We start from the raw sequence: 25,039 nt of genomic DNA on the forward strand, positions 1-25,039 counted from the left end.
AGGCAGTGTGAGGTTGGCATGGCACTCTGAGGGGAGTGCCATGTCGACTTAGTCATTTTCTCCCCACCAGCACACACAAGCTGGCCAGCAGTGTGTATGTGCTGAGTGAGGGGTCCCTAGGGTGGCATAGGACACGCTGCAGCCCTTAGAGACCTTCCCTGGCATCAGGGCCCTTGGTACCAGGGGTACCAGTTACAAGGGACTTACCTGAGTGCCAGGGTTGTGCCAATTGTGGAGACAAAGGTACAGTTTAGAGAAAGAACACTGGTGCTGGGGCCTGGTTAGCAGGGTCCCACCACACTTTCAAATCATAACTTAGCATCAGCAAAGGCAAAAAGTCAGGGGGTAACCATGCCAAGGAGGCATTTCCTTACATAATCTATTTTTATAAATTGGAGTTGGATTTTTAGTGTGTTTTGTGTTTTACTTATTTACTGTTTTGTGATTTTTAAATGCTTTACACACCTGTCTCCTAAGTTAAGCCTTGTTGCTCATTGCCATACTACCAAGGGTTGAGCTGGGCCCTCGCTGGTCCTGGTGGGGTTAGTGGCATATTGCTAAGTGTAGGTACTTACCTGCCCTTACCAATAATCCACTTTCTAACAGATTTTATGTCTGTACACTTGGATTTAATCTTTTGGGTTGGACCTTCTGCATCCTTCTCTGATAATAGACCCTCAACTTCCTCAATTAGAACCTCTATATCATCAAGAGTACAGTTTTATGTGGTATGTTTTGCATGTTTTTTGGCTTTCCCAACCACCCTAGCGTTATCTACAGCGTCTGTTTTGCCATTTTGGCAACCAAAAAAAGACAACCTGTAAATTTTGAACATGATTCTCACAGGGACCCATAGGTCTGTGACAAGAAGTTATTTTTGAACGCAGTACCACCAAGCTCGATAAGTACCCACTTGTGTGGAAGTAGCAATATGAGCACACTATGGCCAAAAAGTACTAGAAAATGGGTGTTAACAAGAGAGATCGAGTTGCACTTTAAACTGCCACTAGGTAAATAGCCCAAGCTTAAAACTTTTAATCCAACATTGTCAAATGGTCCAAAAATGGACAGGGGGCTAATGGTTATCAGCAGATAATAAAGTCTATTGTTCAGCCAGCCTGTGCAGTAGGGGAGACTCCTTTCTTAGTGGAGATTATGCACAGGGCATAATGGCGAAACGCATAGTCCTGCGCATACCAAAGAACGCCCTTTGTTTTTGCAACCAGCAAATTACAGGAAGACAGTACCTTCTCCAGCAAGGCTAAGAGGGATGTCCCAGCCTCTTGCTGTTTCTGACAGGCTAAAACGGGTCGCGCTTCAGGAGTTTAAAAGCGATTTTAAGTGCACTGCAGCTTAGGGAGCAGAGTTGGGCCCTCCTCCAGCTGCTTCCAAGGGTAATGATGGGGGACGTAGTCCCACCCCAGGAAGGGCACAACGAGGCCAGTAATGGCGTTTCACGCTGCAGAAGTTGAAAAGCGATTTCAAACGCTACTGCGGCGTAGGTAGCAGAGTTGGCCCCTTCTCTAGCTATGGCCAAGATTTATGCTGGGGGGTCCGTAGTCCCACCCTAGCAAGAGCACAACAAGGTCAGTAGTGGCCTCACAAGCACTCATTGTGCCAATATTTAAGAACGGCTCTAAGGGTAATCCACAGTGCTATTGCCTGATAACATTAATTAACACTGCTGCCAAATTATAAGCCAGAATTCGGTCGAGAATAATATTTCGTCTGAGCTACAGTTTGGCTTTCGTACTGGTTTCGGGACAACTGACCAATGTCTTAATTTACATGTATTAATAAATAAGTTTAGAGTGTCCACAGAGGGGAAGATATATTTAGCATTTATAGATCTGAGTTTGGCAGTCGACTGTGTCAATAGATCCAAGCTGTGGGCCATTGTGTCCAAAATTGGGGTAGAGACGGGTATTGTAAATAGCAGAATACACTCAGATGTGACTGCCCGCGCGAGGTTTGGTGTGGGTAGGCAAACAAGGGGCGCTTTCAAGCTTGCTAGAGGTGTAGACAGGGCTATGTCCTGGCCCCCCTTCTCTTCTTATTTGAAGTGAACAGGCTTCAAAACTATTTATTAGGTATTAATGTTGATTGCCTCCAGATAGGAAACGCAGTGTTCCAGCACTGATGCATGCTGATGACACAGTCCTACTAGATAGGCCTGCAATTAGGCTACACTGACTGTTAGATCAGTTCTGTAGCTTCATAGCGATCCCTGACCTTAAGGTGAACCAAGACAAAGCACACCCATAATGGTACATGGATAAAAAAGCAGATAGAGCCTCCAAAGTGAATGACATGAGTCAGCACGGCGCCATCATACTTGTACTTGAGAATCCTGTGTGATGACAAGTTCACCTGGGGCCCTTTGAAAATGGCTGGAACTGTCCCTTTGCGTCTAGGTTAGGCAGTAACCCCATCAGAGAATTAAAAATAAATTATAAGGCTAAGTGCTGCTCAAATGTTGTGTACGGGGTTGGTTTATGGGCATTCAGTGATCAACCAGGGCTGGAAAAGGTTAGGAACGGCTTCTTCAAAAGGCTTCTGGCTATACCCAAAACCACCAGTACTGCTATTTGCCATACTGAAGTGGGGCTGGGCTATATGAATGATCTTGTGAAGCCACAGCCGCTGTTACGGCTGAACATCTGGACCAAGACTGAGACCTCGTTTAACCGGACAGTCCTAGCCTTCTGTCTTAAACTTGACCGAAGATTCAAAAAATCATGGCTTGTATCCATGTATAAGACTTTTATTAGCCTGAATCTACTTGATCTTTTTGAAAATCCAGGTATTTACTCAGCCAGTGTCTCCAAACCCCTGAGGGGAATGTTTTCGACAAAGTGTACTGATGAAAGGCTATCCTAAAATATTGGGAAGCCCACTGTTTGAGCTCATACTGTCATCTGTACCTTCCCTGGCATTGAGCCCTATTTAATTTGGATCAGCAATGTCATAGAATTTTCATAACTAGATTGAGGATAAATAGTGTACATTTGCTTGTGGCCTACCCGATCCAAGTGATGGTCGTTTTGCACAAAGTATGTTGCACTTTATACAATTTTGTCAGTTTACCTCTGCAATTAGGAAGAGCCGTATTTTACCTTTCTTAAAACAAGCGACATTTTAGGCAATGCAGGGCAGCAATGGTGTTTCGGCAATCATTGACAACACCAAGATTATGTATTTTAGTTGCAAACTTTACACAACGTGCCATACGTCCGAGGGAACAGAATGCTGTTCGAATTTTTTCTGTTTTCTTGATTGTGTTTTTAAACCAGCAAGTATTTATTGCTCTTTTGATATTGTATATGTCTGTATATGTTATGTTCTATCTGCACTGTATTGTATCTTATATCATTGATTGATCGAATAAAGAGTGACTGACTGAGAACTGGTGAATTTCTGTAGTGTTGCACTTTTAGAACTGTATGTTTTAACTGACATTTTCACCTAGCTATAACGTCCCCTTAACCTTTGTTTTTTTCAGTTAATTTCTATGATTTTCAGTGCAAATCAGAAGATTATTACCATACCTAACTATTTTCGGTGGGGGGGCATCCTTTGTATTTAAAACCACTTTTGCAGTTTTTCAGTGTGTGTCTGCGACTGTTCTTTCTTTACTGTGTATGTGTGTGTGTTTTTTTTGTGTTTTTTTTTGCATATCATAAATTGGCATCTGCACAAAGTTAGCCAGCTGCCCTGAAAAGCCTTCTGCTGAGCACAATCGGTGTTGGTCACGGGCGCAGTTAAAAAGATCTCACCATGAGCTCTTGTAAGATTCTGGCCTGTTGAGAGGTGTGAGCAGATTAGTAGGCCACTTGAGCTTCTCTAAGTTCACCCCTTCCATGGTTAGGATTTAAGTCTTATTTCCATTCATACAACGGAAATTTTCTTTCTTCAAAAATACATGAGTGTTTCTGTTAAATCGTTTCTGACCTTCGCTGGCCTCTGCAGTAAGAGTTTGGAGCCTAGGTATTGGAGCACAGGAGCTGAAATATAGGAGCATTTGTAAGTGAACACACCACTTTTGATGTTGGTTGATGCTGTTGCCATGGACACTGTGTCACTCTAGAGCCTCTCTGATCCTTTGTTACAACTCTGTAGCTTTCGGATACAGAGCACCTCTAAGAGCTATCTTATGGCAACTAAACAAGGGCTAATATATCTATAAGAGCAAATACGTGCCTGATGCAATGTACTTTCCGTGTTTATAAGAAATTTTGTCATGTTTATTCTTTGTTATAAATGTTGCTGCTGAATGTCTGTCACTGGGGAGTACAGTGTGGATCCTGGAGGTGCAGACATATGCTAGATTTATAGAATATCCATACAATAAATCTTAATGCTGATCATGTTCATAATCACAGGATATCAGTACAGTATTTCTGTTTGCATCCACTTGTACATGTGGATGATATGTTTAAATGCTCAAGGTGTGCTCGAGAGATATTGCCACCACATCCACGTTTGTAGCCACAGATCTAGAACTTCATTAATATGAAACGGGGGCTTCTCAAATGTGTGTGAAATGTTTGTCGGCTAGTAGTGTAGAAAGAGTGAAGTAATATTATTTGATGTAAAAAACAAGACCAAGAACAGTCTAGATTCCTCTCTCAGGCTTTGTGTAAGTGAACACCTTATAGTATTACTTGTAATCATAGGCATTGCTGAGATTTGTCTATATGAAATAAACATGCATGCATAAGGTATAAAATGTATTCGAGGGATTTCTTGAAGGAAACCATTACGTAAATGTGGATGTATAATTAATGTCTAGTCAGTTAAATGAATGCTAAAATATCAACTTTAGCATGTCTTACATGGTTATTCCTATATGTTGGCTTGTTCAAATTGTTCTTTCTTTTAGGTACATAGGCATACAGCTCTTGCTGCAAACACACAATCTCAACAGAATATTCACACCAGCACCCTGGCTCGAGCGAAAGGAGAAATTTTAAGGGTCATAGAAATACTAATAGAAAAAATGCCCTCAGATGTTGTCGACCTTCTTGTGGAGGTATGTAGCATTTGTGATGTTCATTTTATTTTGTCACAGGAATGGTCGTGATAATTTCTCAGTTCCTTAAGCTTTGACAGTTATTACCCACAAACTGAGTGCTTACATCAGATAGTGCTCAGTTTTGAGCTGATGGTTGCAGATGGGGCCCACTGACACTTATTATTCTAAATCAGACTTTCACCAGAAGCAAAAGGGAGAACAAACACAAAAGGGGGATATGAAGAGGAGGAGAACAACTGAAAACAGTGTCAAAGGTAGAAAGGGATGAAAAAGAACCTGCAAGAGTGAGAAAAAGTGGCAGGAAACATCTAGCGGTGGAGGAAGGAGGCGTGAGTTGGAACCAAGTTGGCACTGCCGTGTTATTCAGCATCCCACATATTTGTATCGCTGGTCGTGGGCTTCCGAGCAAAAGTTTGGGCTTCAGCTCTTTTTGTTTTACAAATCAATCACTGACCTCTAAGAACTGTGGAAACATAGGCAGTAATGCCCCAGGTCGGGTTCCAGCATCTCATACAATGTAATTATTACCTTTATAATTGGTTCCAAAATGTAAATCCTATGTTGTTAGTTCGCAGCTGCTGACGGGCACAGAGTTAACATAATTTCCATGGAAAATGTGCTTGTTGCTTACGGTTTACCTTGCACTACAATCACATTTGCACCTCTTAAGAACTAGCATAGTCTTATGAAGGGGAGAGATATAGGATTACACCTACCTGCTACAGTTAATTAATCACAGAAGGCCGAAAAGAAGGCCTGGTTACAAGTTACTATGCACCATGTCAGGAAAGCCCTTTGGTACTAGTGTAAAGTTCGATAACCTTGCATCAGAGCTTTGAATCTACCATTCACGGACCTGTTGAGGTGGGACAAGGAGTTAGTCTTTCACAGACAGGGTTATACACTCTCTGTTTCGTCCCAGAGTGAGAAAATGTAGAGATCAGCCTATTGGCATTGTAGTAATATAAGCCATTCTCACCCCTGACACCTTTTTATGGTACTGATCATAGCCGCGGTACCAAATCAAGCAAGGACCCATTGCCCCTTGGTTGACTTAAGATGAAAAAAAATACGTATGTACACGTAGATTTATATATATTTATGAAATAGCAGTGAAAGTGGCTCATTAATACATCATTTAGAGGAACTTTGTTAATTAACACATTTTCACACGTTTCGTACAGTGTCAAACTTGAGTTTATTACTTCAGTACCAAAAAATGGACACAAGAAAAATACTGTTTACTGCCCCACAAATCTGCATGTAGCAATTGCTTTACACAAGGAAACAACTCTTATAATTGTCACAAGGCCTCTTCAGTGTTGTTTTACAATACTGCACAAATATAAACCCTTGCATCCTGGCTTTGGGTAAATACGGTTTGGGAAAAACAAGTACATATGAAAAAATAGCATGGCATAAACAATATATGCAGACCAGTAGATTAACTCAAATTCACCTCTTGTGAGATATGGCCCCTCCCCACACTCAATAGCAGTAATAAACCAGTGTATCTGCCGATGTGCCATATATACATATCCCTCTGTCCCTTTGTATTCTTGTGCTGTTAATCATTTGGAAATGAAAATAGTTTCCTCTTCATGATTTCATATAAAGGCTCCGAGGTATGAGAAGCACAATTAACACAATTGTACCCAAATGGTGGTCATGTTCATATGAGGTCAAAACACTTACTTTTATGATGAGGTATAACATTTACTGTTATGACGAGGTATAACATATATGATTAGGTTAATTTAGACATGAGTGCACAGCTCCTCCATGATGATTGCTGGGATATTTTGCTTCTGTTAGATGTACGTGAGTGTTGAACTTGAAGGCCATGATCGTAGCCTTACAGCCCAAAAGGTTTCTTTGCCTGAACCATTTACTGGCTTGAGCCTTTTTTGTAAAATATTAATATACCCCACACCATATGTGGCAGTCGAGCAGCGTTATCACAACCAAAGTTGCAACTTCTACACCTCTACGTTCTTCTGACTTCTATACAGTCCAAGTTTTCAAGACTTGTTTATCTAGGCTAGCAACGAACCAGAGTCTTCCTCACTTTAGCATGGTGACTCCTCACATTGCTAAGCATTTCTTTGTATCCAAACCTGAATTAAGTCTGTCTGATCCTTTAATAGTTTGCTTTTCCCATAAATGTAACAATCCACATCTAGTGTACACATTAGAGTCTTAGGGCCTTATTACGATTTCGGCGGACAGAAAAGCCCGTCTGCCAAAATTCAGAGGGGAGGTTACTGCCATTGTGGCTGCCTCTATGCTGAACCCATTACGAGTATCCTGCTGGGTCAGCGGGCAGAACCTCAGTTTCTGCTCGCTGGCGTAGCGGGAAACAGCCTATGGTATTGTCTCTGGCTTGTAATAGAGCCGGCAGCAGTGCTGTAGTGTGTAGAGTGACCATCACCCGTCACAATGTTCCCTGTCTGCCAGGCAGACAGGGAACATTGTGACGGGGCTGGCCAGGGGGCCCCTGCAATGCCCATGCCAAGTGAAGGGGCCCCCCTGGAATCCCCTGCACCCGTTCTCTGCCAGCCTTTTCACGGCAGTGCTGCCTTGGCCGCCAGACCTCTGGGACGACTAATCCTGGCCATAAGACTGACACACTCATAATGAGACCTTTAGCAAGCTCCATCATCGCCTCCCAACTCCGAATGATCGTCAACAGCTCCTTCGAGACAGCCACCTTCCCAGAAAGCAGGAAGCACGCCGAAGTCTACGCCCTGCTAAAGAAACCCAAAGCAGACCCAAGAGATCTCAAGAACTACCGGCCCATCTCCCTCCTCCCCCTCCCGGCAAAGGTCATCGAGAAGATCATCAATGGTCAACTGACCTGCTTCCTCGAAGACAACAACACGCTGGACACATCTCAATCTGGTTTCCGTAGCAACCACAGCACCAAGACCGCCCTCATCGCCGCCACCGACGACATCAGGGCCATGCTAGACAGAGGCGAAACTGCGGCCCTCATCCTCCTAGACCTGTTGGCTGCCTTCGACACCATCTGCCACCACACCCTTAACACACGCCTCCACAACACAGGGATCCACCACAAAGCCCTGGACTGGATTACATCCTTCCTCTCCGGCAGAACCCAGAGAGTCCGGCTCCCTTCCTTCCTATCTGAAGCCACCAAGACTATCTGCGGCGTTCCCCAAGGATCATCCCTCAGCCCAACCCTTTTCAACATCTACATGGCACCGCTTGCCAACATCGTCCGATCACTCAACCTCAACATCTCCTACGCCGATGACACCCAACTGATCCTCTCCCTCACCAAGGACCCCGCCACCACCAAAATCAACCTCCACAACGGAATAAAGGCCATCGCCAACTGGATGGAGAGCAACCGCCTGAAACTGAACTCAGACAAGACGGAGATCCTCATCCTCGGCTCCAACCCGTCCGCCTGGGACAACTCCTGGTGGCCGGCCACCCTAGGAACCGCACTGACGCCCACCAACCACGCACGCAACCTAGGATTCATCCTGGACTCATCGCTCACCATGACCCAGCAAGTCAGCGCCGTCTCATCTTCCTGCTTCAACACCCTCTGCATGCTCTGCAAGATCTTCATGTGGATCCCCACCGAAACCAGAAGGACGGTCACTCAGGCCCTCATCAGCAGCAGACTGGACTATGGCAACACTCTTTACTCTGGAACCAAGGCCTTGCTCCAGAAAAGACTGCAACGTATATATAACGCCTCCGCACGCCTCATCCTAGACATCCCACACCGAAACCACATCTCACCCCACCTGAGAGACCTACACTGACTCCCCGTCAACAAGAGGATCACCTTCAAGCTCCTCACCCAAGCCCACAAAGCACTCCACAACGCCGGCACTGCTTACCTCAACGAGCAACTAACCTTCTACACTCCCAACCTTCAACTCCGCTCCACCAACCTCACCTTCGCCATCACACCTCGCATCCATCGAACTACAGCCGGCGGCAGATCTTTCTCCCACCTCGCCGCCAAGACCTGGAACTCCCTCCCCGTCAACCTACTACAGACCCAGGACCTGTCGACCTTCAGAAAAGGCCTCCAGACCTGGCTGTTCGAGCAGTAGCATCTTCTCTCCCCCCCCAGCACCTTGAGACCCTTGCGGGTGAGTAGCGCGCTCTACAAATGTATGATTGATTGATTGATTATCGTGCTTTGATTCCTGGTTGTCCTGCTTGTTTATCTCTGTTTCAAATGTTTACCAAATCCCCTAAGAGAAGTGCAAAATCTCCTTTTCCTTCAAGCCAGAGAGTTGATCATAAAGGGTTAGGCTAGAAAGACAAATGATTTAACTAGTTCATTAATACAATACAAAGTGAAGTGACATTTAGGTTCTATCTTTAACCATTACAGCTTGATTTATCCCTTGAAATGAGATGCATTCATCATGTCTTCTGGAAGACAGGTTACTAAACAGTTTCTCTCTTCAAATTATTGTGCTCATTTGTTTCTTCCAAATCTGTCCTGATATAGTCACAATGAAAGTGGGGCCCAACGCTGCAGGCTGGCAGGTGACCAGGAAAGGTAGAGGCCAGATTTGTCTGGTCCATACCTGTGGGCAACAGTAGCCACAGCTTTGATTTTTTTGCGAGCTAAGCCAGCGCCCAATGATTGGCCGCCGCAGGCTGGCAGAGTCGCCATAGGGCCGCCGGGGGTGACCTGGGGAGAATAAAAGCATGGGCAGCCCTGCAAAGGATCACCTTGTGCCCCTTGGTTGCCCCTGACGGACTCAACATCGCTAGCCTCGCTGCCCGGAACTGCTCTTGGAGCCATTTCGGCTTGGGATCATGTGGCTCCACTCACATGTTTTCTCCGGATGATTACACTTGCATCCTGCCCTCGGCCTGCCAGTAGTCTCCAATGGACTGCAAAAGGATTCCTCCTATCCGCGGTTGTTTCTCCGGCCATGCCAACCCTATCTTGGCAATGACAGATCATCGGCTGCCTCTTGGGGAGAGATGACAAAACCTGCAGGAGTTCTCTTGAAGGTGGGGGAGGGGGATTTTTCTTCCAGATTTACTGTATTCTATTTTGCTGTTGGGCTGTGACACTTTGGCAGCTAAGCTAAATTTAGCTCTTCCTTCCTTTGGCTCTTGCATTGTATGATAGTACCGTATTTCATGTTGCCGGCGGGCCTGGTGTGCGGGGGATGTTGTTGGCGCCATACTTAAATCAGCCACTGGCAGGAACTGTTGTCTTTGAAGTGGGGACACTTCCAGTACTGTGTAGGGTGAATATTGGTTGCTTCTTTTATGATGCTAAAAGTTGCAGTTGACATTGTGCAAGATCAATGTTTGCAACACCTCAGCATTTGAGGCAGTGGCTGTAAGCTTTTAAATCACTGTGTGTGTTGTATTGACTGACCCAGAAGGGAGTTTACAGCTGCATTTATGGTAATAACCGAAATACCATTATCCTGTAGCCTTAATTTTGTTCCTTGTTATCTTAACCAAGCCAGGCAGTGTTCTGCTATAACCAGGCATTTTAGCCTGCTGATTCTAAGTGAGTGCAGCACCTCTTCCAGGGTTCTCTCTTTGGGCACCCTCATTCGTATTTGTGTTATAGTTTTTTGCTTATATCGTGGAAAAATACCATGCCCCCTAAGCAGGTCAAGCACAAACCAGATATTGCGACAATCATGGGCAGCTTGGATGCCATGGGCCGGGTCCTAGCCTTATTGTAGTCTGTCTTGTCATCTCTGGAACATAGGGAGCCATCCCCGGGGATGGGGCAGACACTGACTGTAGGAGAGTTACTGAAGGGGTGCCCTAGATGAGCAGGGGTCCCCCCAAAGTAGCATTCTCCTTGTTCAGTGAGTGGCCACGGAAGGGGGGGGGGGGGTGAAAGTGGGCACAGCTCATCCCCCTCTACTATAATCCCAACTGGGGAGGAGGAGCTGGGGATGGTGGTGGCGATGGAGAGTGGGGTACAGGGTTGCAGCTCTCAGGAAGCAACTGCTGGTCCTGCCCTGGGGAGGGATGGGGGATACTAATGAGCAGCCTTACCAAAGTATTACTTTGGCAGACTTGCGTGAGTGGTTAGGGGGAGGCGATCTCATCAGCTGCCAGCACTCAGGCAGCAGCCCCAGCAACTGGTCAGGGGACGGGTGGAGTCGGCGCTGCATCCACACCTGCGCAGGTGATGCCAGCTAGCACTTCCATGCCCCCTGCAGCTAGCAAAGGTTAGGAGACAGCACAGTTATGTGCGCATGAACAGGTGCTCTGGCCCAGAGACACGTTGGGGTTGCACCTGTCAGAGGAGGTAAGGGATAAGATAAAGGGGCTTATGCGGATTTGTTTTTAACTCGTGATAGTGAAATCTCCAGTGGAAGACAGCACGGAATCCAAGGCTTGCATGCATAAAGCTCAAGGTAGAGGTGACCTTTATGAATTGGATTAAAGGTTTTACCATCTATCAGTACGTGCTCCTTGAGAAATATCCTGATTGAGGCCTTCGGATGTCCTATTACTTGAACAGAATTGTGGGTGCCTATGGGGAATTTGGTGGGTCTTCATGGAAGGAATATGACAAGGTATTCAGGCTGAAAAAAACCACCACTCTGGCATGTTTTGGGACCAAACGGATATTAATTCTTGGTTTTGCTGCATGAAGCTGAAAACGCCAGAGGGTGGTGGTCAGTTAAATTGCCCTTTCGGGGGCAAACTGAGGTTGGTAGTGTAGACAAAATGGTGGCGAAAAAGACAGAAGGGCCGGCCACGACTTTAGATGAGGCCGTGGCTAGGGCTGTGCCTAAGCCGGTCCCTCATCTGTTAATTCAGTTCAGCATTGTGCTGTACGTGTCCTTAGTCCTTGCTTTTTCAATTTTGGATTGGGTGTTGCCTTCAAATGGTGCAGTATCCCATTTTTGAGACTTCTGCATGGGATTGATGATCTCATGCATATTAAAGCCCATGACTTGCTCTGAATTAGGCAAACTTTCATCCATGTATTTATTGCATGGGATCAGCCACCTGTTCCCTGATATGCAGAAATTAATACCCCCACCGCCATTATGCTGTACATAAAGGCAGTCTTTTACAAAGATGTCCTTTTCATGGTTCACCCCTACTGATCTTGATAGTTGCTAAATTGTCTGGGTATGATTGTGCAGCTAAGCACAATCAACTTCAAAAACTATAGTCACAGGAGGATAGTATGTTGCATGTTAGGTTTAAAGAGTTCCAAGCAATTATTCTCAAACTAAATTGTTTTATCTCCATTGTGTCAAAAAGTTTCCAGATTTACGCACTCAAGACACCTGGGAACATTTTTCATGAGTAAGCATAGTGTAACATAGTCCAGGATAATCTCTCAGTTTCTGAAATTGTGCCATTGCCCACAAAATCCATTTTCCAAATTCACACAAAAAAAAGGTGGAAAGGCAGAACATTTAGGGTTCAACAGGACGACTTGGATATTACCAAAAATATCAGTTCTTAGGACTGGTTGGAGCTTCTCAGAAGAAGCCTTTCTCATATACTTGACTTTGGACAACTCTTTGTACTTTTCCTCCTTGTTTCTACATTACCTTTTTATCATTTAATTAGATGCACATTGCATCTAAGCACTCCTAATGTTAGTTACCAACAACTACATTTTACAAACAGTACTGAGAGTCTCAAACCCGGAACAGAAAGGTTTTAATTATAACGTTGTCAGTTCTGTAAAATGAACCACTATATTCCTAACATGTTGCCTCCAACCTAAGATGCAGAAGTGAGGGAAAGACAGGAAAACAAAACAGATCATACAATTTTAAATTCTATCAGAAAACACAAAAGTCACCTGCACCCAGATAAACATGAAGACGTTCCCCTAAAAGTGCACCATACATTAATCAAACTGCCAGACTGGATTCTCTTCTTGATATTTGAAATATATTGTCTTTGACTCTGTGATCTTTCAGCACACAAGCACTGGATCTCTGCCACTAGCTCCTCTACTACCTGGCCCAAAATTTGTGTTTTAATTGCCTTCAGGGCATTGTTGTTAGTTCCTTTGCATGACATTTCATTCTGTGCCTCTGCTCATCGCTGTAAATGGTAGTTTACTTAGTATTGACGGCACAAGAGTACTCATCTAACCTCCAAACCTAGACATATTATCACATCAGGCTCGTTCTCATAATACATGTTTTGTTGTAAAAACAGCACAACAGGCCGCAATAGGTTAGAAGGGACATGCGAGCCAGCCTTCTTATTCTGTGTGCCACTTCGTCGCAGCTTTGCTGATCTTGGCCCTGTCTCTCCAGCCAGGCAAGGAGACTGCCAATAGATGACTGTCAGACCCCTGCTTGTTTTACAGGTATGTGGTGGAGAGATCCGTCTAGGGACTAGTAGGGGCAGAAAGGGCTATGGCTGCTATGCTCTCACGTTAGATGCTAGAAGTGTAGGTAGGAATTTTATACTAATGATTATTCTAGAATACTGGAACTGTTTATATGTTTCACTTTAACAGTCACAATCATTGTGCTATGCTTCATCTTCCTAATAATTGCAACTCATGCCTTTTATCATAGAATACAGTTCTCTTAATAAATGTATTAAAACTAATCCTGCATTCCTTGTCTGTCTTTGCATGTATGAGACTTGTACAAATGAGAGAAAGGGGGTAAGATCTGTTTTTGCCACGACTTCCCTGAGGCGTCAGAGGGTCATGCATCAAGGGTGCCACAAATCACCTGTACTTTCTAGGTTGGATGTGGTGCTGCTAGCTAGCTAAGAAGGTTAGGCCAACAGCTTCCAGTTGGTTTGGGACTGACTCAGTCACCCTCACGCGGTGGTGCTGCCGTCCAAAAACCAAGCAGTCTTACCCCCATGGAAAGAGTCCTACGACATGGCGCCACCAACGTTGGTCAGGCACTAACTTAATGGATCTCCAGAGAATCCCTGTCTCTGCTAAAGACACCCTCATTTTCTTATAGAGAGATGTCTGTGGTGTTAGGGAAATATCCTCAAATAAATAGGTAGTACCTATCGTAAGGCCTGATTTAGAGTTTGGCAGATGGGTTACTCCTTCACGAACCTGACGGATATCCCGTCCGCCGTATTACGATCTCCATAGGCCATAATGGGATTGTAATACAGTGGATGGCTTATCCCTCACATTTATGACGAAGGAACCCTCTCTGCCAAACTCTGTATCAGGCCCAAAGTCTGTAGGTTGTTCAAGCTAGAACCTGAAAAGGATTTCTCCATATTTGTGTTTCTGCCTCTGAACTTTTCATTGTAAAATATGGTGGAACCCAAATGTGTAGTAATTCCAGTAAACATGAGACAGCCTCTCAAACAACATCTATTAGCTCATGGACTCGCTGAAGAGGGTGAGGATGTTACATTCGTGGTAGGGCACACCATGCGTACAGAACAGAAATATTCTGTTCCTTGTTCAATTTTTCAGCAAGAGATTGAAACACTCACACTTGTCGCCATTACACAATAGCAAACACACCTCCACAATACAGACCTTATGCATATTTAGAAATGCCACTATCTTATCAAGGACACCAAAATTGGTTTGAAGGTGCCCTACTACACTTTATACAAACAACCAGAAGTAGCCACATATACACCACATCCTAATATAGTAAAAATGCCCTTTGCTGATCTATGACTGCATTCATTTATGGGTAAAGAACCCACCAAACGTGAAAAAGGTCAGTTTATTTAGCTCAAAAAAATAAACTCACTGGAAGCAGTGTTTCCCGATACAGGACTCCAAGACAAACATAGAATTCTCACAAAGTGCTTGCCCTTTGGGATGGTTCTCTCAGTGGATAACTATGCCACACATGGTGCATTATTTGCTGCAATGTATACTACCGCACACGGTACTCCAACATGTAAGAAACTTCCGGAAGTGTTAAAACAAATTCAAGACGAATAGGGGGCAGCCACAGCCCTGGACTTGAGGATGCAATTAGTGGTCAATTTGCCACAGTTTCCTCAATTAGTAATCATGATGGGAAAGCAGTAGCATTGGCAGTACTCCAGCGGCTCCGGGATGTTCCTTACCAGGAACAAAAACGCGCTCTTCCTAAGATTATTTCAGAGACATATATTAGTATAGGTCGGGATAGTCTGGGAGCCAGAGCAGGTAAACCACAATTACAAGGTAAATCCAATAAGGACAATACCAAGCAAGCAGAAGAGGGTTGATAAAAAAAAAATTCATAAAGGTAAAAATAAAGAGGAGAATCTCCACGTTTGGAGACCTCAGAAAAGTGCTATAATCTTGGAAATAGGGAAACTTTCAAAACTCCTTTAGATACCAATATACTGACACTCGCCGATCCAGTTCCTTTCAGGAATCACCCAATAAATGCAGTCAGAGAGGAGGGCGGCCACAACACCGAAACAAGTACTTTAAACCAATAAAAGGAGTCACAACGCTCATCAGAAGTTTTGGTAAAAAAGGAACAGAAATTTCCACAACAAAAACCCCAATTGAAAAAAATAAAAAAGGTTGCAGGGAATTTGGCACACATATTGAGAACAATACTGAAGAAGAGGACATGGGCAGTGACTCTGCTAAACAGTGCAGCAGAGGTCACAATACTTCACCAGACTCTTCTAGAACTTTTTGGATGTGACACAAAATAACAAGTTCCTTGAAGTCGAAACTGGAAACAGGCGCATCTCAATACCCGACAGGGTTTACAAATTAAAAATTCTAATTGAGGGGGACATATAGCGCAAGTCATCTTCTGGGAAAGATTAACACTAAGTTATGATATTCTCCTCGCAGAAAAAGATTGTGCACCTGAATTTGTGTGTACGCTCCCACAAGGAGAAGATTTTATTTTGCCTTCTTTCTCAGTCCTTATTCCAGATGCAGTAAAAGAAGCTTACACCGCGGATAAGGCATTGGGCAAGCTCCAGCGCTGTACTGCAGCTATGTGGGATTGGCTAGGGCCTCCCCTTACCACATTATACCAGTAAGATCCTCCCCACAAATCCAACTACAGTACCCCATTAAACACAAGTCTAAAGCACCAGTGAGGGAAATCATCTCACAGCTTGAGTACCAGGGAGTAATTGAACCCTGTGTATCTCCATTGAATAACCCCTTTTTCCCGTAGCTAAACCGGACCATATATATATATATAGTCTTAGATTGCAGACACTTAAACAGCCATGCATGCACATTTGCAATAAAAAAATGCACACAGCACAGCACTAATAAACAACATAGTGCGCAAAAAATACAAAACAATCTTGGCTGTTTCCATTGGTTGTTTCTGCCTGTAGGAAGTTGGCTTGGTGTGTGGTGAGTACCTAAGGAACTTACACCTTATACAAGGTCCAGGTACCCCCTATAAGTGTAGTGTATGCAGTGTCTAGAAGCCAGGCTCTCTAGAGGTAGCTGTGGATGGGTAGCCAAGGCTTATCTTGGAGACATGCAAAGCTCATGCAATACCACTGTAGTCACACAGCACTTACACACATGAAAGAAAACATTCAGTGTTACAAAAATAAAGGTACTTTTTTTTAGTGACACAACCACCAAAAAGTACTAAGGAGGAAATCCTCCAGGACTAGGTAAGTAACACACTAGAGATGTACACTAGTAATCAGAAATAGGCATAAATAGCAATAGAAAACAGAGCAATAGCATACAGGCAATAGTTACCCTAGGGGAAGCCCAAAACATATACTAAAAAAATGGAAAGTGAATGCAGGATCCCTACTTGGGTAAGTGGAATATGTAGAGAGGAGCTGGAGGAACTGGGAAACCCCAAAGGCAAGTACCACAGTGCCTTCCTGCGACCAGGAAGAAAGGAGTAAGTTACTGGATTTTCCCCATACCACCCAAAAGGAAGGAAAAGAAGAAAATTCAACACCCAGACAAGACTGCAAGAAACCAGCGGAGGATTCCTGAAGAGGAAGACCTGTGGGATCAAGTATAGAAGTCACAAAAGAGTCCAGTGGAGGCAGGAGCTACTACCCACCCAGCTGTGGTTGCAGGAGTTGGTCGACGGTAGGATGAAGACGGTCAGGAATGCAGCGCTGGAGCAGGTGAAGAGTTCCTGAAGGATGCAGTCGACGTCCCACGCCGGATAGATGATTGCAGTCGGTCAGTGGCGTGGAAAAGCCACCAACAAGCCTTGGCAAAGGCAGAAGTCGCAGTGAAGCAAACATGGAGCTGCCAGGGACCAGCAAGGTCCAGGATTCAACCTACGTGGGAGTTCTAGGGTGACCCCCTTTAAGGCAGAGAGTCACAGAAGAAAAGGCAGCCCCCACAGGAGACCCATTGGACAAGGGACCAGGAGTCGCAGAGGAGCCCATGGAGCACAATTGGAGAAGGGTCCCACACTGGAGGAGAAGCACGCAGAGGGCTGTGCGTCACAGGAAGGAGTACTGGGGCTACACAGAGCCTGAAGATCCCTTGGAGTAGATGCCAACAAGCCCTGGTAGCTGCAAGAGTCGCAGTGCACGGGGATACTGCCCTGCGTGGGAAGGCAAGGGCTTACCTCCACCAAAGTTGGACAGCAGGCAGAGAGGACCAAGAGGACTACTCCGGACCACTACCCCTGATGCAGGATCCATGCAGCTCAGGATGAGAGGAGATTCACGCAGCCGGTCGTCGTTGCATTTGGTGCCTGCGGATGCAGGATAGTGACTCCTTCACTCCAAGGGAGATTCCTTCTTCCTTCTCATGCAGACTGAAGACTTGCTGCCCTCAGAGGATGCACAGCTAGGGAAATTTTGCAGAAGGTGGAAGGAGCCATGGAAACAATGTTGCAAGCAAAGTTTTGGTCGTGGATGCAGATTGTCGGTTCTTGGAGGGTCCAGTCAGGGTTCCAGTGGCTAAAAGTCGAAGTAGAGGTTGCAGAGGAGTCCTGCTGGAATCTTGCAAGCCGAATCTGAGGACCCACCCAAGAGAGACCCTAAATAGCCCTGAAAGAGCGATTGGTCACCTAGCCAGGTGACCACCTATCAGGAGAGAGCTCTGACATCACCTGCCTGACCTGGCCACTCAGATGCTCCCACAGGTCCCTGCCAACCTTGGATTCAAGATGGTGGAACCCAGGGACCCCCTGGAGGAGCTCTGAGCTCTACACCTGGGATGGTGATGGACAGGGGGAGTGGTCACTCCCCTTTCCATTGTCCAGTTTCACGCCAGAGCAGGGCCTGGGGGTCCCTGAACTAGTGTAGACTAGTTTATGCATGTAGGGCACCAACTGTGCCCTTCAAAGCATACCAGTTGCTTGGGGAGGCTCCCAAGCCATGTAGCACCTATTTCCAAAGGGAGAGGGGGTTACCCCCTCTCCCAAAGGAAATCCTTTGTTCTACCTTCCCGGGCTTGAGCTGCTTCCATCCCTCAGCAAAACCTGTCTGTGGGATGGCAGCAGCTTGGGCTGCCTAAAAAACCCCAAAAGGCTGGTAGGAGGAATGCTGGGGGTCCTCTAAGGAGCCCCCCAGAGTGCACGGAATCATACTTCCAATACTGGCAACAGTATTGGGGTATGATTCTGACATGTTTGATACCAAACATGCCTAGGTTCGGAATTACCATAATGTAGCTGGACATAGGTAGTGACCTATGTCCAGTACACTCATAAAATTGCATCCCTGCACTCATAAATCCAGGAAAATGGAACTGGAGTTTGTGGGGGCACCTCTGCTAGTGCAGCGGTGCCCTCACACACCGGTAATTGCACCCTGTAGGGGTGACTTACAGTGACCTGTAGTGAAAAGGGTGCATGCAGACTTTCAAGCAGGCTGCGATGGCAGGCCTACTAATACACTTTACATGGGCTCCCCATTGGTGGTATAATACATGCTGCAGTCCATGGGGATCCCCTCGTACCCTAATGCTCTGGGTACCATATACTAGGGACTTAGATCAAAGCACTTATATGCCAAATGTAGGCTGTATGTGGTTCAAATAACTAAGTTTAAGGGGAGAGAGCATAATCACTGGGGTCTTGGTCAGCAGAAACTCAATGAGCACAGTCAAACACACTGACAACAGGCAGAAAATGGAGGTAACCATGCCAAGAAAGACAGTAGTTTCCTACACTGCCCAAATCTAGCACATGAAAGCAGATATTGAAGTGTCTTCACTACTCTCACAGAACATTTTGTTGACTCCCTCAAGGGTACAAGAACAGTTCAGGATTGTTCTCAGCCCATATAACATTGATATTACATGATATTTATCCTGAGATGTTGTCTTATGTCAATGACATCTATCTGATGGACAGCGATCTCAACAAACATCTATCCAGGGTGGATCGCATCGTTTTGGGATTCACCGCACAGCGCTACAAATTAAATTTCTAGAAAACAAAAATTGCTTTTTTAAGTGTCCTATTTTTGGGATATGAACAATCAAGTGAGAGAAAGTGCCTGGCACCCCACTTTCTAGAAAAATGTTTGCATTCAAGGATGCCATACACAAACATCACCAACTGATCCGCACCACCAAAAGGACCCACTTCAAAAACAGCATTGACACCAACGCTCACAATAGTAAAGAGCTCTTCGGCATCATCAAAGAGCTCTCTACTCCCAAGACCTGCTCCAACGAACCCCCGCCATCACAGGAGTTCGGCAACTCACTCGCAACCCACTTCCGTCGAAAGATAGAAGAAATCACCCACGAACACAACCCCCCATGCAACACCCACCTCCTCCACACCTGGACCCCCGTCAACAAAGAAGACACCGCCAACACCATGGCCTCCATCCACTCCGGATCACCATCAGACCCCTGCCCACACCATATCTTCAATAAAGCAAATATCATCATCGCTCCTCACCTTTGCAACACCATCAACAGCTCCTTCAAATCAGCCACCTTCCCAGAAAGCTGGAAGCCTGCAGAAATCAACGCCCTGCTGAAAAATCCCAAGACAGACACAGACGACCCGAAGAACTACCGACCGATCTCCCTCCTCCCATTCCCAGCCAAAGTAATCGAAAAAATCGTGAACAGCTAATTAAATTATCCCGATTCCTGGAAGACAGCAAGGCACTCAACACCTCCCAATCCGGATTCCGCAAACACCACAGCACCGAGACCGCACTCATCGCTGCCACAGACGACATCAGGACCATGCTTGACGAAGGAGAAACAGCAGCACTCATCCTCCTGGACCTCTCCGCAGCCTTCAACACGGTATGTCATCACACTCTCCGCAAACGCCTCCATAACGCCGGAATCCGAGATAAAGCATTCGACTGGATCTCATCATTTCTTTCAGGCAGAACCCAGAGAGTCCGCCTTCCACCGTTCCTATCAGAAGCCTCCAGAATCATCTGTGACATCCCCCAAGGCTCATCACTCAGCCCCACGCGCTTCAACGTGTACATGGCCCCACTCGCCAACATCGCACGAACACACCACATCAACATAATCTCCTACGCAGACGACACTCCGCTAATCCTCTCCTCACGAAAGACCTCACAGCTGCAAAAAACAACCTCCACAACGGACTCCAAGCCATCGCCAGCTGGATGGAATCAAGCCGCCTCAAATTAAACACAGACAAGACAGAGATCCTCATCTTCGGAGCCAACCCCTCAGCATGGAACGACTCCTGGTGGCCCACCTCCCTAGGATCCACACCACCTCCCACCACCCACGCACATAACCTGGGATTCATCTTGGATTCCACACTCAGCATGACTCAGCAGGTCAACGCCATCTCCTCCTCTTGCTACACCACCTTCCGCATGCTCTGCAAAATCTTCAAGTGGATTCCCGTCGAAACCAGGAAAACTGTCACCCACGCCCTGGTCAGCAGCTGACTGGACTACGGAAACGCCCTATATGCCGGAACAACAACCAAACTCCAAACAAAGCTGCAAAGATTCCAGAACGCATCCGCCCGACTCATTCTTGATGTCCCACGCCACAACCACATCACCCCCCACCTCAGAGACTTACACTGGCTACCAATACCGAAGAGGATCACCTTCAAACTCCTCATCCACGCACACAAGGCCCTCCACAACACAGGCCCAGCCTACCTCAATGAAAGACTCACCTTCCACACCCCCATCCGCAACCTCAGCTCCGCCAGCCTTGCCCTCGCTTCCGTTCCCTGCATCCGCCGCACCACCGCCGGAGGAAGATCCTTCTCCCACCTGGCCGCCAGGACCTGGTACTCCCTACCGCTCCACCTTCGCCAAACCAAGACCTCTTAACTTTAAGGAAACGTCTAAAGACATGGCTTTACGACCAGTAGCTTTCCCCCCAGCGCCTTGAGACCCTAACGGGTGATTAGTGCGCTTTATAAATCCTGTGATTGATTGATTGATTGAATTACAACCTCAAAATACCATCAAAAAACTAGAATGATTACTGTTTTTTTTTTCTATTTTGGCAGAACCTACATTCCGGAATATGCACAATGCATAAAACCACTGTATGACTTAATTAGTCTAGATTTCTCAAACAAACATTAAACACCCGAACACACACACATTCTGAGAGCATAACAGATAGACATGCTTGAAGCAAAATACTTAAACGTGACAATAAAACATATTTGATCATCTGGGTCATTGGGTTCACCTATATCACACTCAGTGAAGGTGACACTGTACCCATAGCTTTCAAATCTCATTTATACTCCAATGGTGAACAGCGTTTTGCACCCACAGAAAACATCTTGGCTGTTATCCAGATGGCTGTCATAAAGGAGAGACCACTAGCTCAAGGGAAATGCATTTTTGTCATTACCCCAGTACCAGCCCTTGAGGCTGCCACCAGAACAAGTGCTTCAAACGCAAAAGCATTACACCCACGTTGGAGTCAATGGGCTACTTCTCTGGCTGCTACTGACGTTGATTAGGTTTTGATACAAAACTTCAGACCCAAGAATTCCTTCAATATGAACTTGAATATCCCATGTCAACAAACATTTTGACTCTTGAACAGTATTGACTCATATTTTACACCAGTGGTTCAGCTCAACCAGCTGCAGGTACTAAACACCAATACTCCGCCGGTTTCGCAGCTGTTTGTGGGGTAATGAGGAACTGCAAGTTCGCCCCTCAACAGACCTACACGCAGGCCCTAGGGGACTCCACAGCACAAGTAGCAGAACTTAAGCCTTTAATCTTAGCACTGAAACACATGGATCCGGAAATTTCTACCTTGATTCTATGAGATTTGTACTAGTGTGTCCATTCCTTCAATGAATACTTACACTACTGGCGCCTAAACACCATAAGGCACAAATTCTTGTGGAGGAAGGTAGCAGATCTCAAAGACAAGCTACCAAGGGCTCATGTAGTATGTACTTTGGGTCATCATTGTGTTGGCATGCATGTTGTAGGAAACAGTTTGGCTGATGAACCTGCCAAATCTGGAGTAGCTACGGTTTCTGTTGCTGCAGTTACTCGCTCCTAAACAAGACTGGATGATGAAACATTGGCTGCTGTGAAAGCGTCGGCTGGTGGCAAGCCCTTACCTAAAGCATACCCAGCAAAATATTCCTACCACTTAAGTGCCCAAAACATTGCATTTGCAACAATACCAGGGGTGAGTGATTGCATGATCTCCAACCAAGACCAGAGATTAGATCTCATCAAAGCAGCAAATGAAGGGACTGCTTCTGCCCAATCTGGTGTGTCGGGCTACCATCTCTCTGTTACAAAAACGTTACTGGTGGCCCGATCTATACAAACAGACCAAGCAATATGTCCTTAGTTGTGACATTTGCCAACAAATTAAAGGGTCCACCATCAAACGCCCACTGCAGGCACATATCTTGGTTTCCAACAAACCACTACAGTGTGTACACCTGGACCATTACTGTCCCATATAACCTGATGGCACATACAAATATATTTTAGTCGCTGTTGATTCATGCTCCAGATTTCTATGGGTGTGGCCACAATGAGTGGCTGGTGTTCAGATTGTTATTAAAGATATGTAAGTCTTCATCTGGACATATGCTGTTGCAGCATTCCATTTGGACCAGGGCCCTGCCTTTTCCTTCAGGGCATTCAGAGACACCATGGCAATGATGAGTGTTTAGTTGCATTTCTTGTCCCCCTATCACCCCAAGGGAAACACTATTGTTCAGCAGCAAAACCGAGACTTAAAGCAGTCCTTAACAGCAAGAGTATTAGGTACGGTGGTAGTTAGCTTTACCACCCCTATTGAGTCCAGAGAGCACTAAATATTCTGCCCAGAAGGTCTTTGAGAGGATGTACCCCTTATGAAGTCCTGTATGGGATACCTATGTATGTCCCACATCTTGATGGTCCCGGTGTGGTGGTGGCAGAAACATCTTTTGACATAAATGAACATGTCACTGTCTTGCAGGAATTACAGCAGTTCTGTGATGAAAAATTCACCTACACATGCCGCCACCTTGAGAATGAGGTATTTGCCGCCAACAACTAAAGGCTGGATTCCTAAAGTTGGGAATCTAGTTTGCAAAATGATTTCTATGAAGGAGGAGTTTGACACATCCTACAAAAGCACCAGTTCCAGGCCTGGGAATACATGGTACCACAACTGTCACTCTACCAGCGCTGCCTGATTCTAAAGAAAACCGTTTTGTTTCAATTGACAGCGTCAAATTAAACCATGTGTCCTACTCTACACAGTAGACCATGAGCACTTCTTAGTAATTTCCGTACCCCTCTCAGTACCATTCAGGATGTACCTCTTCCCAAAAAAACAACAATGCTAAAATTATTTCCCCGAGCATGGGGAGGACACAGAATTAACTTTAGTTGGTTGCTGTCACCACCCACTTCATTAACAAGGATTGTCCAAAATTCTAATTTGCACTCTTCAAATGTATCACAGATGGATGGAATTGTTTATTATCTTCCAGTTTCCTTTCATCTGCACCGGCTATAGTTTCTGCACAGACTGCTTCTGGTTACTTTGCTGACATTGATGACATTGATGACTTTTGTTAAAATTCTTCAGCATCTTCTATAGTACTTATATCAATAGCATGTAAGCTCTTCATGACTTAAACATCTGTTGGAAATAGCCTTTCTGCAGGGTCACTGTGGAGATATCCTGTAGAGAAGTGTTTGGAATGTAATGATGTTGGTGGTGACATCATATGGAATGTGGGGACTGAGAAGGAGGCTTTGAAGGAGAGAAGACTGGAAGCACCCATGAAGTTTCCTGATAGGCCTTGGGAAAGACTGGCTGTAGACTTTATTGGTCCGGTTTCAATGTTGGGCACGAGGAGTAGGTTTATAATGTTGTTAGTGGATCATCACACAAAATGGTTCGTTGTCAAAGTTGTTGATCCGGTAAATACCTCAAAAGTTATAGAATTTTTTGAAGAAACTTTCATGGAAGAAGGGATTCCCAAAACTATTGTATCAGATAATGGTGTACAATTTGTGTCGCGAGAGTTGACTGATTATTTGAGGAAAATGGGAATCATCCATGAAAGAGTTGTTCTGTTCCGTCCACAGGCCAGTGGTTTGGTAGAAAGGGTAAATCGTATAGTGATGGAGAATATTCAATTGTCATTGGCCAGTCATCTTCCTTGGAGAAGGGAGTTAAACAAAATGATGTGGACATATCGTACAACTCCACATTCAATAACAGGTGTGTCACCGATTGTATCTTTAAAAAGGAGAGAGCCTGGTGTGAAAGAGTCCTGTGTGGTTAAAAACAAAAGAAATGATATATGTGGACAGAGAAACTGTAAGAGAGAAGGTCGAAAAAATGCAAAGGAAGAACATCCAACATTATGACATGAGAAAGGGTGTGAAACGCTGCCACGTAGAAAAGGGTGATTGGGTGGTGACAAGGAAAGGTGGAATTGTTGTAAAAGGGGATAGCAAATATTCCACTCCTCAGTTAGTGAAGGAAGTTAAACGAAATGTAATAATCTTGGAGAATGGCTCGTCATGGAGCATGGGAAGTGTATGGAAAGTTAATCGTTAAATTGACGGGCTTGTTCCATGTTTGTGTGAAACAATTTAGATTTAGTGTTAGTTACTATTGATATATTTCCTTTTTGGATTTAA

At 45.2% G+C, this 25,039-nt stretch overlaps 1 protein-coding gene across 4 annotated transcripts in view; it reads left to right on the top strand.

The window, feature by feature from the left end:
- WDR7 (WD repeat domain 7) overlaps window positions 1–25,039 on the top strand; it is a 972,184-nt gene that overhangs the window by 713,084 nt on the left and 234,061 nt on the right. For all 4 annotated transcript variants that reach the window (XM_069219934.1, XM_069219942.1, XM_069219953.1 and 1 more), the window contains one exon: window positions 4,883–5,032. In XM_069219934.1, the coding sequence (XP_069076035.1) occupies window positions 4,883–5,032 (150 nt within the window). The remainder of the gene's footprint in view (window positions 1–4,882; window positions 5,033–25,039) is intronic.

This window comes from Pleurodeles waltl, chromosome 1_1 (genome assembly GCF_031143425.1).
Source record: "Pleurodeles waltl isolate 20211129_DDA chromosome 1_1, aPleWal1.hap1.20221129, whole genome shotgun sequence".
NCBI lineage: Eukaryota > Metazoa > Chordata > Amphibia > Caudata > Salamandridae > Pleurodeles > Pleurodeles waltl.